The 14,311-nt window shown below is 40.8% G+C and overlaps 1 protein-coding gene across 1 annotated transcript in view; it reads right to left on the bottom strand.

Moving 5' to 3' along the window:
- DNAH6 (dynein axonemal heavy chain 6) overlaps positions 1-14,311 on the bottom strand; it is a gene marked incomplete at its 5' end in the record, with an annotated part of 237,814 nt that overhangs the window by 68,472 nt on the left and 155,031 nt on the right. Inside the window, 2 exons of the mRNA XM_089670117.1 lie at positions 4,786-4,921; positions 10,815-11,048. Of these exons, the coding sequence (XP_089526243.1) occupies positions 4,786-4,921; positions 10,815-11,048 (370 nt within the window). The remainder of the gene's footprint in view (positions 1-4,785; positions 4,922-10,814; positions 11,049-14,311) is intronic.

Below are 14,311 nucleotides of genomic sequence, written 5' to 3'. Positions count from 1 at the left end.
TTGTGCACAATTCCTGTGCTATCTCAAGAAGAGTCGTTAGTCTACCTAGTTCTTATGAATTATTATTCTTTGTTGTTCATATAGATAAGTTGGAGGGTTTGGGTAGTTTAGCAAAAGAAAACTGGGCAGGGCTGATACCACTCAGTCCACAAAAATTCTGTGCAGCGTCTTGGATCAGGGTTTTTCAAACAGGGTGCCACGGCATCCTGGGATGCCACAAAGAGTCCTCAGTGGTGCCACAGCAAAATGAAATATAGCCCTTTACAGTCCAGTTATATAAGGTATGTTAACATCTTTGTACAGAGAGGAGGGAGAGAGCACACCCCGTACCTCCTCCCGGCTCTCTCCTCCTATATGCTGTTATCTGTACTCTTGTCTCCAGGCTGCTCATGTGGGGCAGTAATCTAACCCTGCACAGTCCTAAAAAAAATTCCACCCCCCCCCCCACTGCCCTGCAGGAGATGGGGAGAGGATTTGTGCTAACAGGGGGGATCTGCCTTACACACTACATTTTAGGTTTTTTTCAGTAGGGGAACATGTGTGAAATTGGGTGTTTTCCCACACTGCACAAAAATGCACTGCCTTTTGCCTAATTCTTAATGGCACTTCCACGCAATTGCATGTATGTTTGCACCCATTAAAACACATGGTACCGCAGTACAATGCATTTTGGTGCGGCACAATTTAAAAATCATGCCAGAACCTCTATTGTGTGTTTCACAAGCATAGAGCAGCTTATTGAAAAACACGGAGGAACGTGCAAAAAAGCTCACGTGCTTGGACACATCTAGTGTGAAGAAGGTCTCAGACTAATGTGCCCCAGGAATGTTCACAATTCTAAAGGGTGCCTTGACTGTAAAAAGTTTGATAAACACGGCCTTGAATGATGATTAGGGACTTGTTGGAAAATGTATTTAACCAATGCTACAGATTTATCACATTAGAACACTTGTTGTCCAGCTTTAGGTAATCAGAACCTGTATACAATGCATCACTAATGGTAATGGAAATATGGCCAGATTACCTTTTTAGGGGCTTTATCAAAGCTGGAGCAAGAAAATTTGAGCTTATGTAGAGCTGAAGCTCTATTGCAAGTGATAAGAATGCCAATCTGGGTACCTATAAAATGAGTGATAACATTGAACTCATTGCTTTAGAAAGAAAATTTGCTTTTCTCAAGACTTTGCTCCAATTTTCAGGATTCCCCTTTTGTAAGTGTAAACATACAGTGACTTCTACAGTACTACACTTTATTCAAAAGGATGGCTGCAAAAGGAGGGCATCCTTTTACAGATCCACAAGGAAAAAAAGTACTACAGCAATTATTTTGACATGTTTTGGGTCTTCTGCACTCCCTTTCATCATGGCTAGAGGAGTATGGATTCTAAGATCCATAAAAAAACAAAAATGATTGTCTCAAGATAAATATTTTGTTGAGGACTTCATTCATTTTGGCATAGCCTAGCCTAAAATTGTACTATATACTTCACTAAAAAGGAACCCAATGCAGTTTTTGGATTCAGGGGCTTAGATCTACAGGTTCAATAATCTTTGTCAAAGGACAGGGCTCTTGCATCCTTATAATTGTAATTAGGTCTGTAGGCAAAGACTACCGATTCACTTAAGAGCCAAGCAATGGTACCCACAACAAATTAAGGAACTAATGTAACTTGGAGACCTATTTTAAGCACCTCATAAATTTTGTTTATCTTTATTTGTCCACTTTCATGAAAATTCCCATTTCCTTTGCTTTGCCTGTCCTCTGAGTGACTATTTATGAGGTTCACTGCTGAGACTTCAGTATCCACTTTTTTAATAAATGGAATAGAATGAATTACTAAACATTCAAAATGGAGTTGATTTTAAATTAATAGTCCCATGAGCTTACTTTCTTTCCACAATAATTATTCCCCTGTGGTGGCCTGAGTCTGCCACTTGTAAATTAAAAGCCGCCTCTCATTAGAGTGTTATTTTGTAGCTAACGAGCTTGATGTTATTTTACACTGTAAGTTGATTGCAATATTTGCTTTTATTCCCAAAAGACTGATAGCCTTGATTGTGTGGGGAAGAAATCTAATTTCATAGTTCTTTGAAGGATATAAAGAGTTCCACTTAATGAATAGATCATTATTCTCAAGATAATAATTTAGTAAACACATTTTTTACTCAAGACTACTAAGTGGGTAGCTGGACACACCTGTATCTTATGAGTACACTTGGACTTGTGATCAGCAGACAGCACAGCACTACTACTACAACCAAGCACATAGCCTTGCAATGCAATGCTGGTGGCCTATGATGGATTCTCACCTTTCCTTACTCTATCTAAAACTTAAAAAAGGTTTGGATATATACAGTATAACCTTGAATTTGCTGACCGTATAACCTAGTTATATAGCAGCAGAGTGTCTCTCCTGCGCCAGATCATGTGCCTAGTACATAATCCGGCACTTCTGGGTAGGGGGCACGCACGCACCGCCGGCGGCCCGAGCTGTACTGGGATTACACACAGCACAAGCCGATCAGCGGGTAACAGCAAATGAATGACTTCCAATACCCACTGATCAGCGAGGAGATAAACAGAACAGATCTTTGCCTATGTAAACAAGGCAGAGTTCTGTCTTGTCAGCAGTGATTAGGGATGGACTGTATGTTCGAGTCGAACGTTAGTTCGATTCAAACATTGGCCATTTATGTGTTCGGCAATCACATAAATGGCAAGGGCGTTCGGTGGGCTGTTCACCCGCTGCGCCCCACAATGCACTGTGCTCTGAGAGTGCATAGTGATTGGCCAAAGCAATGCACCTGACCACAAGTCAGGTGCAATGCTTTGGCCAATCAAAGCTCAAAATGACATCACCCCCTTGTGACACACTATTTAAGAACTGTCATCACAGAGCAGCTGTCAGACAGCTGGGAGCAAGCATCAAGAGTAGAGCGTTTTCTTTGCTTTTTTTCAGGTCAGCGGTGGGCATTGTGATTGACATTGGATCTACGTCCGGGGACATTTTCTAAATTTTTGTTTTTAATAAAGAACTTGTCAAAGACTGTCTCCTGTCATTTTTACACTACACTTTTTTTGTGAATGGGTAGTGGTACCATGTATCCCACATTCATTAAAGGGGGCTTCCAGTTTCCGATAAGCTCCCCGCCCGCAGACCCCCACAATCACTGGCCATGGTTGTGTGGAAGAGGCCCTTGTCCCCATCAACATGGGGACAAGGTGCTTTGGGGGGGAGCCCCCCACCCCAAAGCACCACTCTATGTTGAGGGCATGTGGCTTGGTATGGTTTGGGGGGGCACTCACTCGTCCCCCCCTTTCCTGACCTGCCGGGCTGCATGCTCGAATAAGGGTCTGGTGGATTTTGGGGGGGGACCCACGCCATTTTTCTTTATTTTGGCATGGGGGTTCCCCTCAGACTCAAAGGGCTTGGTATGGATTGGGGGGGGGGACTTCACGGGCTTCTTTTTTAATTTTTTTAATTTCCAGACAATGCCAGCAATTATTTTTACATTCAGCTGTCAGCAGGGAACCCCGCTGACAGCTGAAACATGAAAGAATGTGTTTAGCAGCTGTGCGGTATCTTACCGCATACTCAGATGTGGTAAGATACCACTTAGTGAAATGTCCCTTCCCTCTGATCAAAGTTTGCGGTTAAAATTTAGTGATGTTCGAATGTTCGGCCGCAAACCGAACAGGGGGTGTTCGGCCCATCACTAGTGGGGATGTGCTGAATTTTGTTGCCCTGCAAACCAGGGAATAAAAACCAGCACATCCCTTAGTGAAAACAGCACACTGCACACACAAAAACACTGGTTAACCTGGTTAATACATTTAACCCTTTGATCACCCTAGATGTTTAACCCCTTCCTTAACAGTGTCATTGGTACAGTGTCAGTGCATATTTTTAAGACTGATCGCTGAAATAAAACACTAGTTCCCACAAAGTGTCAGTTAGTGTCAGATTGTCCACCGCAATATCACAGTCCAGCTATAAGTTGTTGATCATCGCCATTACTAATATAAAAAAAAATCCAGTATATATATACCATAGTTTTTAGATACTATAATGTTTGTGTAAACCAATTAATATACGCTTATTGGGATTTTGTTTTACTAAAAATATGTAGCAGAACACATATTGGCCTAAATTTATGAAGAAATTAGATTTTTTAATTGGATATGTTTTGTACCAGAAAGTAAAAATTATAATAATATTAGGGGGGGGGGGTTCCAAAGACTGGCTCAATCACGCAATGCCTGTTTAGCATCTTGAAAGGGTCCTTTCTGTAAGCCAGTTTATTTGAATGGATCAAACGTATTATAGCAGGAGTGCACCATAATATCCACTGGTGTTTTTTCATATTCAGAAATGTGGACAATATCATGTGCAGGACAGTAAGAAATACGTCCATTCCTATCTCACTCCAAAGCATTTCATCCTATTGATGGTAATTCAGAAGAAATGAATTATGGAGTCATTTGGTATAACTTTATAATAAACACCACACTTGAAGTTGAACAAAACCAGACTAAACTATTTCTAGTTTTTCTGCTTCTAATGACAGAGTTGATATGACCTTTATTAACAATTGAAACTGAAACTGCTGGTAATATTAATATGTGTAGCACTCCTGCTTTTAGGGTGATGTGGAATGACTCCCGAAGTATTGTGGAAGGCATGACAGGTTTTATATAAAACCAAAAAATGTATTTTTCTCCCTGTTTGCTGCTATATCAAATATATTTTTTGTAGACAGATATACATATCAACGCACACTTACCTAAAGAGATGGTAATTGGTAAAGATAATATATCAGCTTTTATCCCTTTAAAGCATGGAAGTATCTCCTCTAGATCACAACAACTGACCCAAATGGCATCAGAAAGCCAGGGTACATCTGGTTTACTGGGGTGCTCCTGAATAAACAAAAGAGTAACAAGCATTAGATTAACAAAGGCTTCAATCAGGACTTTAGACTAATATTTCCTCCTTTCTTTAACACTACTCAAGCAAAAAGGTTGCTTATGATGAGCCTTGTCTGCCCATTCATAATATTATATACTCTTGATGTTATTCACATAGTTCTATTTTAAGATTAATTTATTTGGTCCTAGTTTTCCCACCTAACCATAGGGGTGCCCACCGGGTGTGCCAGTTGTGACTAGGCACACCCTAATCACCCATAGTTGCCAACATTCTTAGATAGTATGCACTTTATCAAGATGAATCTCCTCCCCCTACCATCTACCCCAGCAGTTTCAGGTGCTCCTACCTCTTGTGGAGGACTGCAGAAACATCCCCAAGGGGGATCCTGCCTCCTCCTTGCTTTCTACTAGTACTGCAGTTATGTTTAAGTGGGCAGGATGGGGGTGTACCCGGCCTCTGAGATCACGCACAGCATGCCTTCTTCTGGTGGTGTGTCACATATGAGCTGAGCAGAAGTTAGAGCATGTATATGCAGAATATACATATATGTATATACAGTATATATATATATATATATATATATATATATATATATACACACACACGCATGTGTGTTTGAGCTTTGGGGTGCACACTCTAATGCACTGGACTTCGCACAACAATGCACCTAACCAAATTTGGTTATAATATTAGAGGCAGGGGTACGCCTTATGTGCTTTAAATTCTATATATTATAATATGATTCCCAAAAAAAAAACCCACAACTAGCATGAGCATGTAACCCTTTTATTGTACATGCTGAAGTCTGTACATGGTATCTTGATGCCACTGATCGAGTGAAATTCCGTGACAAGCCAGTATGTCCGGTACCACTGCAGCAGTATTTTTTAACCTTATATTTTATGTACAGTTGTGTTCAAAATAACAGCAGTCAGACATCACTAACCTGATCAATCACTGTTTTTGGTAGAAATTATATTTCTACATGGCAAATAATTTACTAGCAGGTGTAGTAGAGTAATAGAAATCCAACAGACCCAACAGTCATGACATGCATGCTGCTGATTCTGTGTAACTGAATCACTAATTAAAAGGGACATGTTCAAAATAATAGCAGTGTGGAGTTCTATTAGTGAGGTCATTCATTCTTTGAAAAACAGGTGGCAATTATTGCCCTTATTTAACCTCCCTAGCGGTATGATTATTTCAGATTTTTGGTGCTGAAAGCCGTACCATTATTTTGCATGGATATATGTAGTTTTTTTATTGTAGGCTGTAATTTTTAGGAATAACTCACTGAAATCTGTCCTAACAAGAGTCTAGTAAACATCCCGGGTATGATAAAATTTGAAACACGAAATCATAAATTAAAATTTAATAAAAAATCATAAAAAATAATAATAATATAATAATAAATTTAATTCAATAATATAATCAAACCGAAAACACTGAAATGTGAAATATAGCGCCAAGTTCGTACATTGCTGAGCAAAGTCGCAAAATCGTTTTCAGTGTCTGATGACGAATTTCTCCACGAATCATTATCACTCAATTCTGCAAGTGGTTCTGATTTACTATCGCTGTTCTCTAGCTGATCTAAACCCGCTTTTGACCTAAAGGGACACTTTTTGGACGCCATGGACGTTTCTCAGTTTCCAGGCAGAAAGAACAGACAAAATGCAGGCAGGGCACAGGACAAAGCACTAGGGACAATATGTATGTGAAATGGGTTGAAACAGCAATGTTTTACTATGAAAAATGTGTTTTGAAAAAAATAAAATTTTTTAAAATTTTCAAATTTCCCGCCGCCGCCGCCGCCTGTACGTCCCGACATCACAGGAACCGGAACACAGAAGCCGGATGCCGGCATCGGCCGGAGGAGATGGCCGGGAACGCTGCAGGGGACACATCGCGGGAGCGAAGGACAAGGTAAGCTCTGCAGGGACTCCCTATGCAGCGCCGCATGTTAAGCCCGAGTGAAGCTCGCGGTTACCGCTTTTGGCACTGACATTTTACCCTGAGCTACACTCGGGAATACCGCTAGGGAGGTTAAGGAAGGAAGGCAGCAAATGTTGTACATGCTGCTTACAGTGCATTTCTCCCTGAAATTCTGAGGAAAATGGGTCGTTCCAGGCATTGTTCAGAAGGACAGCGTACCTTGATTAAAAAGTTGATTGGAGAGGGGAAAACATATAAAGAACTGCAGAAAATGATAGGCTGCTCAGCTAAAATGATCGCAAATGCTTTAAAATGGCAACCAAAACCTGACAGACGTGGAAAAAGCAAAAAATTACCATTCAAATGGATAGAAGAATAGCCAAAATGGCAAGGACTCAGCCAACAATCAGCTCCAGGAAGATCAAAGAAGGTCTAAAGGCCTCCGAAGCTGTGATAGGTAGTCAGGAAGTGTAATGGGGAAATAAAGCCCTTTAAAAGCCTGAAGGTGCTTATTGGATTTTGGGGTTCTGTACTTTGCTAGCCTGCCAAAATGTCTCTCACATGTGGTATCCCCATACTCGGGAGACGTAACAATGTATTTTGGGGAGTAATTCCACATATACCCATGGCATGTGTGAGCAATAAATCATTTAAATGACAATATTGTGTAAAAAGAAATTATTTTTTTTTGTCATTTTCCAAAAAAACTTGTGTTAAAAAAATAAATTCTTCTATTGACTCAATATGCCTCTCAGCAAATAGTTTGGGGTGTCTACTTTCCAAAAAGGGGTCGTTTTGGGGGGTGGGGGCATTTTATGCCCAGCATTAGAAATTTATGCCACACATCACTCACTCTTCTAACCACCTGAAGACCAAGCCTTTTCTGACACTTTTTGTTCACATGAAAAAAGTCAGTATTTTTTGCTAGGAAATTACTTTGAACCCCCAAACATTATATATTTTTTTAAAGCAGACACCCTAGTGAATAAAATGGTGGGTGCTAGAATTTTTTATGTCACATTTTTCAAACGCAAATTTTTAGAAAACAATTGTTTTAAAAAAAAAAATACACTTTTTTACTTTTAATGCACAAAAACACAATATATTGGCCAATTATTTGGTACTTTATAAAAGATGATGGTATGCTGAATACATAGATACCAAACATGACATGCTTTAAAACTGCACATGCCCCGTGCAATGGCGACAAACTGCATACATTTTTAATATCCATAGGCAACTCTTTAAAAGCCTTCACAAGCTACCATTTTAGATTTACAGAGGAAGTCTAGTGCTAGAACTACTGCCCTTAATCTGACGTTCGCAGCGATACCTCACATGCATGGTGCAACCGCTGTTTACATACCGACACAGGATCAACGCTCTCACACGCAGGTACGCGCGTGGTGCTTTTTTAAAAAATATTTTTAAAATTATTTTGATTTTTTTATTATTTTTACACTGTCACTTTCATTTTTTTTTGATCATTTTAATCCTTTCACAGGGCGAAATTTTGTGGAGCAAATTCAGGGTTACCCCGAGGACGACAGAGTGTGTTGTCATGAAATGCATAAATCACATTATATTCTCATATCTATGCCTGGCCATGGCAGCAGAGAACACGGGCATATGATGAATCGGGTCTGTGGACCAATACAAAAGCAATTCATTTTTTTTAGTAATACGCATGTTGAGGGTTAGACCCACAAAAATTTTAATTCGGAAACCGTAATGGGTTTCCAGGCGAATGGTCTGACAAGGTTTGAATTTGAGTTGGCGGTATATTGCTGATCTGATCAAAGATATTGATCTGTTCAGGCACTATACTAGCAGTTGAGGTTTATTGTGTATGAGTGTGTTCCTGGCAATCAAGGGGTTAAATGTGATTACTGGTGTATGGACGGGCAATCTGACACTATCTGGGAGGGGAGTGAAAACCAAGGGAGTGCGAACCACGTATATATCCGTGATTTTGCGCACCCGTGCCGCACTGTAGCACTATTTCTGCTATAGGGTGGTCAGGAAGCGGTTAAAGAAGTGGTTTTCATTATGGTACTGCGTTACTTTAACTGACAATTGCACGGGCATGCAACGTTCCACCCAAATGAAATTTACGTCCTTTTTTCCCATGAATTGAGCTTTCTTTAGGTGGCATTTGATCACTTGTGCGGTTTTAATTTTTTTCACTATTAAAAAAAAAGACCAACAATTTTGAGAAAAAACAATATTTTTGACTTTTTGCTTTTAAACATGTCCAGTAAAAAAATTTTAAAAAATCTAATTTCGGCATAAATTTAGGCCAAAATGTGTTCTGCTACATGTCTTTGCTAAAAAAAAAATCCCAATATGTGTAAATTAATAGGTTTACGTGAAAGTTTTTGCGTTTACAAATGGCGATATAGATACTGGAATTTTTTTTATACTAACAATGATGGCGATCAGCGACTTATGGCGGCGATCAGCGACTTATGACGGCGATCAGCGACTTATAGCGGGACTGTGTCGGGCATTCTGACACTGGGGGGAACTGACTTGGTGTCACTGTCATCCCCAGTGACACCAATACAGTGATCTGTGCTAAAAAAAAAACACTGACACTGTACTAATGGCACTGGGCAGGAAGGGGTTAGCAATGAGTGGCAATCAAAGAGTTAACTGTGTGATGGGAGTGTTTTACTAGGAGGCAGGGGGTGTGTTCTTCACTGCAAGCACACTGCTCTGGATGGCTCTGCTCAGCTATCCAGAGCAGTGTGCCCGAACTGACAGGGAGGAGAACTGTTGGTAAACAAAGCAGCCCTCCTCCCAGGGGCGGACTGACAACTCATGGGGGATCATGGGGCCCCTGTGTCCTCGCCCACACTCAAACCACACCCAAAAAATCCTATGAAAAGTACCAGGGGCATCTCATGGGGCCCCCTACTGACCCCAGGCCCTCAGACAGTGCCCAAGAGCCCGAATGGTCAGTCCGCCCCTGCCTCCTCCCTGATGGTGATCGCCGGTAATCACCGGGCACCGGCAGGTAATCACCGGCGGCCGTGAATGGCGGTGTGGGGAGGGTGTTTGCGCGCATCCCCTACCCAGAAATGCAAAATTATGTATATATGTATGTATACGTGATTTTACGCAATGAAGCACCCCTGTAGCAGTCTATCTACTATAGGGTGGTCCTTAAGGGGTTAAAGCATGATCTGTCCTGAAGAAAACAATATATAATATGCTGGCTACAAACATAAGGAAAGCATAATGTGTGGAACTGAGACACCTCCAAAATGAACAAAATGCTCTGGAACCTAGAGGGATTATGGGAGAAAAAGGCCTATAGACCTAAGTGGTTTAACAAATGAAGGTACCCCAGGAGCTGTATGAAGTACACTAGTTGAGAAACTGCAGTGTGTCCAATTAAGATGTTCAGTGAGCTTCACTTCAATAGGCTGCCATGGCGATATGATGAAATGATGCTCTGAGCAGTGCCATCAGAGAGAACACAGTGTTCCTCCTCAACCTCTACTTGGCTCATTTCATAACACAATGCACTCCTCTACTCTTACTATAGAGTGAATTCACAAATGTCAGTGCGGCTACAGTTCATATCAGAACTCTCCCGTTCCTTCCTGAGCCTCAGGTCATTCCTATACAATGAGTTGATTCAGTGCGCTACCTGCGAGACTTTATATTTTTTGCATTAGACATGTTACATGGTTCAAGCAGACTGCATTATGTCGTATAAATAGAGCAGTTTTCTCAATGACAGTCGGTTCATTCAATAACAAACACTGGGAGCTAGGAAGCTTTCCTTATGGGTTAATGGCATGATGCACAAGATTAAGCTTATCGCTATGTTTACATGAACACATTCCTCCCTTCAGGCCATAGGTTTTGATTCAAGCTATTGAGATATGAAAACATCCAGAAGATTTATCTGCACTAAAAGCAATAAAATCCCACCTTATCTAAGCCTGCAGCCCCTCGCAGGAAAAAATTCCATTCTGACTCAGTGATTTCTCCATTCTGTCGCATGATCTCTATGCAGAGCATAAAGCTGTAAATAAGCTTGTGCTGTTCAAAAAGGCCGCGTGAAACATTGGTATAAGCTGAAAAAAGAGTTTGCTTGAGAAGGATTGCTAGACGGGTGTCAAGATCATTACTCTTTTCAGCAGATTCAATTGTCATGTTGAATAACTGAAAAGAAAAAAAAAAAGTCAGCAGAAAATAGCATACCTTGAAGGAGTTCCATGTAATTGCAGAGCATACAAATAGAAGAGACACAAAACAGTATATTTTTCAGTTGTAAGTACAGTTCACATTTTTCACTTAAGGGATTATTCATTGCAGTATTACAAAGAGCAATGATTTTGTGATACATGGTAACCAATAGCAGAGACATTTCAGAATAACATAAAGAGATATACAGTTAGGTCCATATTTATTTGGACACAGGCACAATTTAAATTTTTTTCAGGTATTGACCAAAACATATTCAAGCTACAGTTGCAAGAAAAAGTATGTGAACCCCTTGGGATTACGTGGAGTTTTGCATGAATTGAGCATACAATGTGCTCTGAACGTCACCTAAGTCACAACAATAGAAGAACACAGTCTGCTGAACATAATACTACACAAACATTAGATGTTGCCATGGTTTAATTGCACATAACATGTAAACATTCACAGTACAGGGAGGAAAAAGTATGTGAACCTTTGGACTTAATAACTGGTTGACCCTCCTTTGGCAGCAATAACCTCAACCAAACGTTTCCTGTAGTTGCAGATCAGACCTGCACAACGATCTGGAGTAATTTTGGACCACGCCTCTTCACAAAACTGTTTCAGTGTCGCAATATTCTTGGGATGTCTGGTGTGAATCGCTCTCTTAAGGTCATGCCACATCATTTCAATCGGGTTGAGGTCAGGACTCACACTGGGCCACTCCAGAAGGCGTATTCTGTGCTGTTGCAGCCATTGTTTTGTTGAATTACTTGTATGCTTTGGGTCATTGTCCTGTTGCATCACCCATCCTCTGCGGAGCTTCAGTTGGCGGACAGATGGTCGTACGTTTTCCTGCAAAATGTCTTGATAAACTCTGGAATTCATTTTCCCATCAATGACAACAATCCGTCCAGGCCCTGAGGCAGCAAAGCAGCCCCAAACCACGATGCTCCCTCCGCCATGTTTTACAGTGGGGATGAGGTTTTGATGTTGGTGTGCTGTGCCTTTTTTTCTCCACACATAGTGTTGTGTGTTCTTCCCAAACAACTTAATCTTGGTTTCATCTGTCCACAGTATATTTTGCCGGTAGTGCTGTGGAACATCCAGGTGCTCTTTTGCAAACTTCAAACGTGCTGCAATATTCTTTTTGGACAGCAATGGCTTCCTCCGTGGTGTCCTCCCATGTACTCTATTCTTGTTTAATGTTTTCCTTATTGTAGATGTGTCAACAAAAATGTTAGCATGTGCCAGAGATTTCTGTAGGTGTTTAGCTTACACTCTGGGATTCTTCTTTACCCCATGCAGCATTCTGCACTGTGCTCTTGCAGTCATTTTTACAGGACGACCACGCCTAGGGAGAGTAGCAACAGTGCTAAACTTTCTCCATTTGTAGACAGTCTGTCTTACCGTGGACACATGAACATCAAGGCTTTTGGAGATACTTTTGTTACCCTTTCCAGCTTCATGCAAGTCAACAATTCTTGATCGTAGGTCTTCTGAGAGCTCTTTTCTGCGAGGCATGGTTCACATCAGACAGTGCTTCTTAAAACCAGTAAACCCAAAACAGGTGTGTGTTTTTTAAGGGCAGGACAGCTGGCAGCAACACATCCAATATCATCACACTGATTGGAGTCAAGGTTGGCTCACTCCTGGCTCCAATTAGCTCTGGGAGAAGTCATTAAGCTAGGGCCTCACATACTTTTTCCTCCCTGCACTGTGAATGTTTACATGTTATGTGCAATTAAACCATGGCAACATCTAATGTTTGTGTAGTATTATGTTCAGCAGACTGTGTTCTTCTATTGTGACTTAGATGACGTTCAGAGCACATTTTATGCCCAACTCATGCAAAACTCCGCGTAATCCCAAGGGGTTCACATACTTTTTCTTGCAACTGTATAGTTATATAATGGATATGGGCTGAAAGTGCACACTCTCTGGTTTAATTTGAGGGTATGTACATTCAAATTGGAGGAAGGGTTTAGGAATTACACCTCTTAAGAGTAGACATCCCCCCTTTTTCAAGGGACTAAAAGTAATTGGACAATTGAATATAATCATAAATAAAATGTTCATTTTTAATATTTTGTTGAGAATCCTTTACTGGGAATGACTGCCTGAAGTCTTGAACCCATGAACATTACCAAAGACTAGGTTTCACTATGAACATCACTACTTTACCTGCTACTTCTTTATTAAAGCGTAAAGAGAAATTCCAAGTATGCATATTTTATATATAGTTACTGTACATTGGTCCAGCTTGGATCAATGTAACTATGTACTCGTATATACAATACTTGGCTAATCCCCTCTAGAAGATGAAAATAACTGTAGACACCACTACTGCATTCTCAACACAGGAGGTTGGCCATTCAGCATAACTGCCATTCAGAGAATGCTCTGCATTTTCTGAATCAATACAAAGCATTCACTGATTGGACAAGGTGGAGAGGTGGGACAAGTACATCACATTATCTGCCTCCTGTAATCACTGAATGGAGCCCATGCCAAATGGCCAACCTCCTGTGTTCACAATGCAGCAGGGTTGCCCCCGGCGCCGGACCCAAAAGCTAGTGGGGATATGATCAACATGTATAAATACATCAGTGGTTCATATAGTGATCTTGGTGTAGAGCTATTCACCTTGAGGTCATCACAGAGGACAAGGGGGCACTCTTTACGTCTGGAGGAAAATAAATTTAATCTCCAAACATGGAAAGGTTTCTTCACAGTGAGAGCTGTGAAAATGTGGAATAGATTCCCTCAAGAGTTGGTTCTGGCCAGCTCAGTGGATTGCTTTAAAAAAGGCCTGGATTCTTTCTTGGATACACAGAATATAACTGGATACTAACATTTATAGGTAAACTTGATCCAGGGAATATGCGATTGCCTCTCGGGGTATCAGGAAGGAATTTTTTCCCCAGCAGGAGCAAATTGGATCATGCTTTGCTGGGTTTTTTTGCCTTCCTCTGGATCAACTGTGGGTGTAGGATTATAACTTTTTTTTTAATGGTTGAACTGGATGGACTCTTGTCTTTTTTCAGCCAGACTAATTATGTAACTATGTAGTGGAGATCACTGGAGTAGAGGTTTAGTAGCAGTGTCTACTTCAGTAATTTCCCGCTTTCATGGGCATCGGCCAAGTATGGCATATGTATAGTTACATTGGTCCAAGCTGGATCACTAAATAACTAGGTATAAAATATCAGTACCTGGAATTCCTCTTTTAAAGCGTC

This window comes from Staurois parvus, unplaced genomic scaffold (assembly GCF_062004578.1).
Source record: "Staurois parvus isolate SC_StPar_1 unplaced genomic scaffold, SC_StPar_1.0 ptg000086l, whole genome shotgun sequence".
In the NCBI taxonomy this organism is placed as follows: Eukaryota; Metazoa; Chordata; class Amphibia; order Anura; family Ranidae; genus Staurois; species Staurois parvus.
The sequence above is the reverse complement of the archived record's forward strand: the minus strand, read 5'-3'. Positions and strand labels throughout refer to the sequence as shown.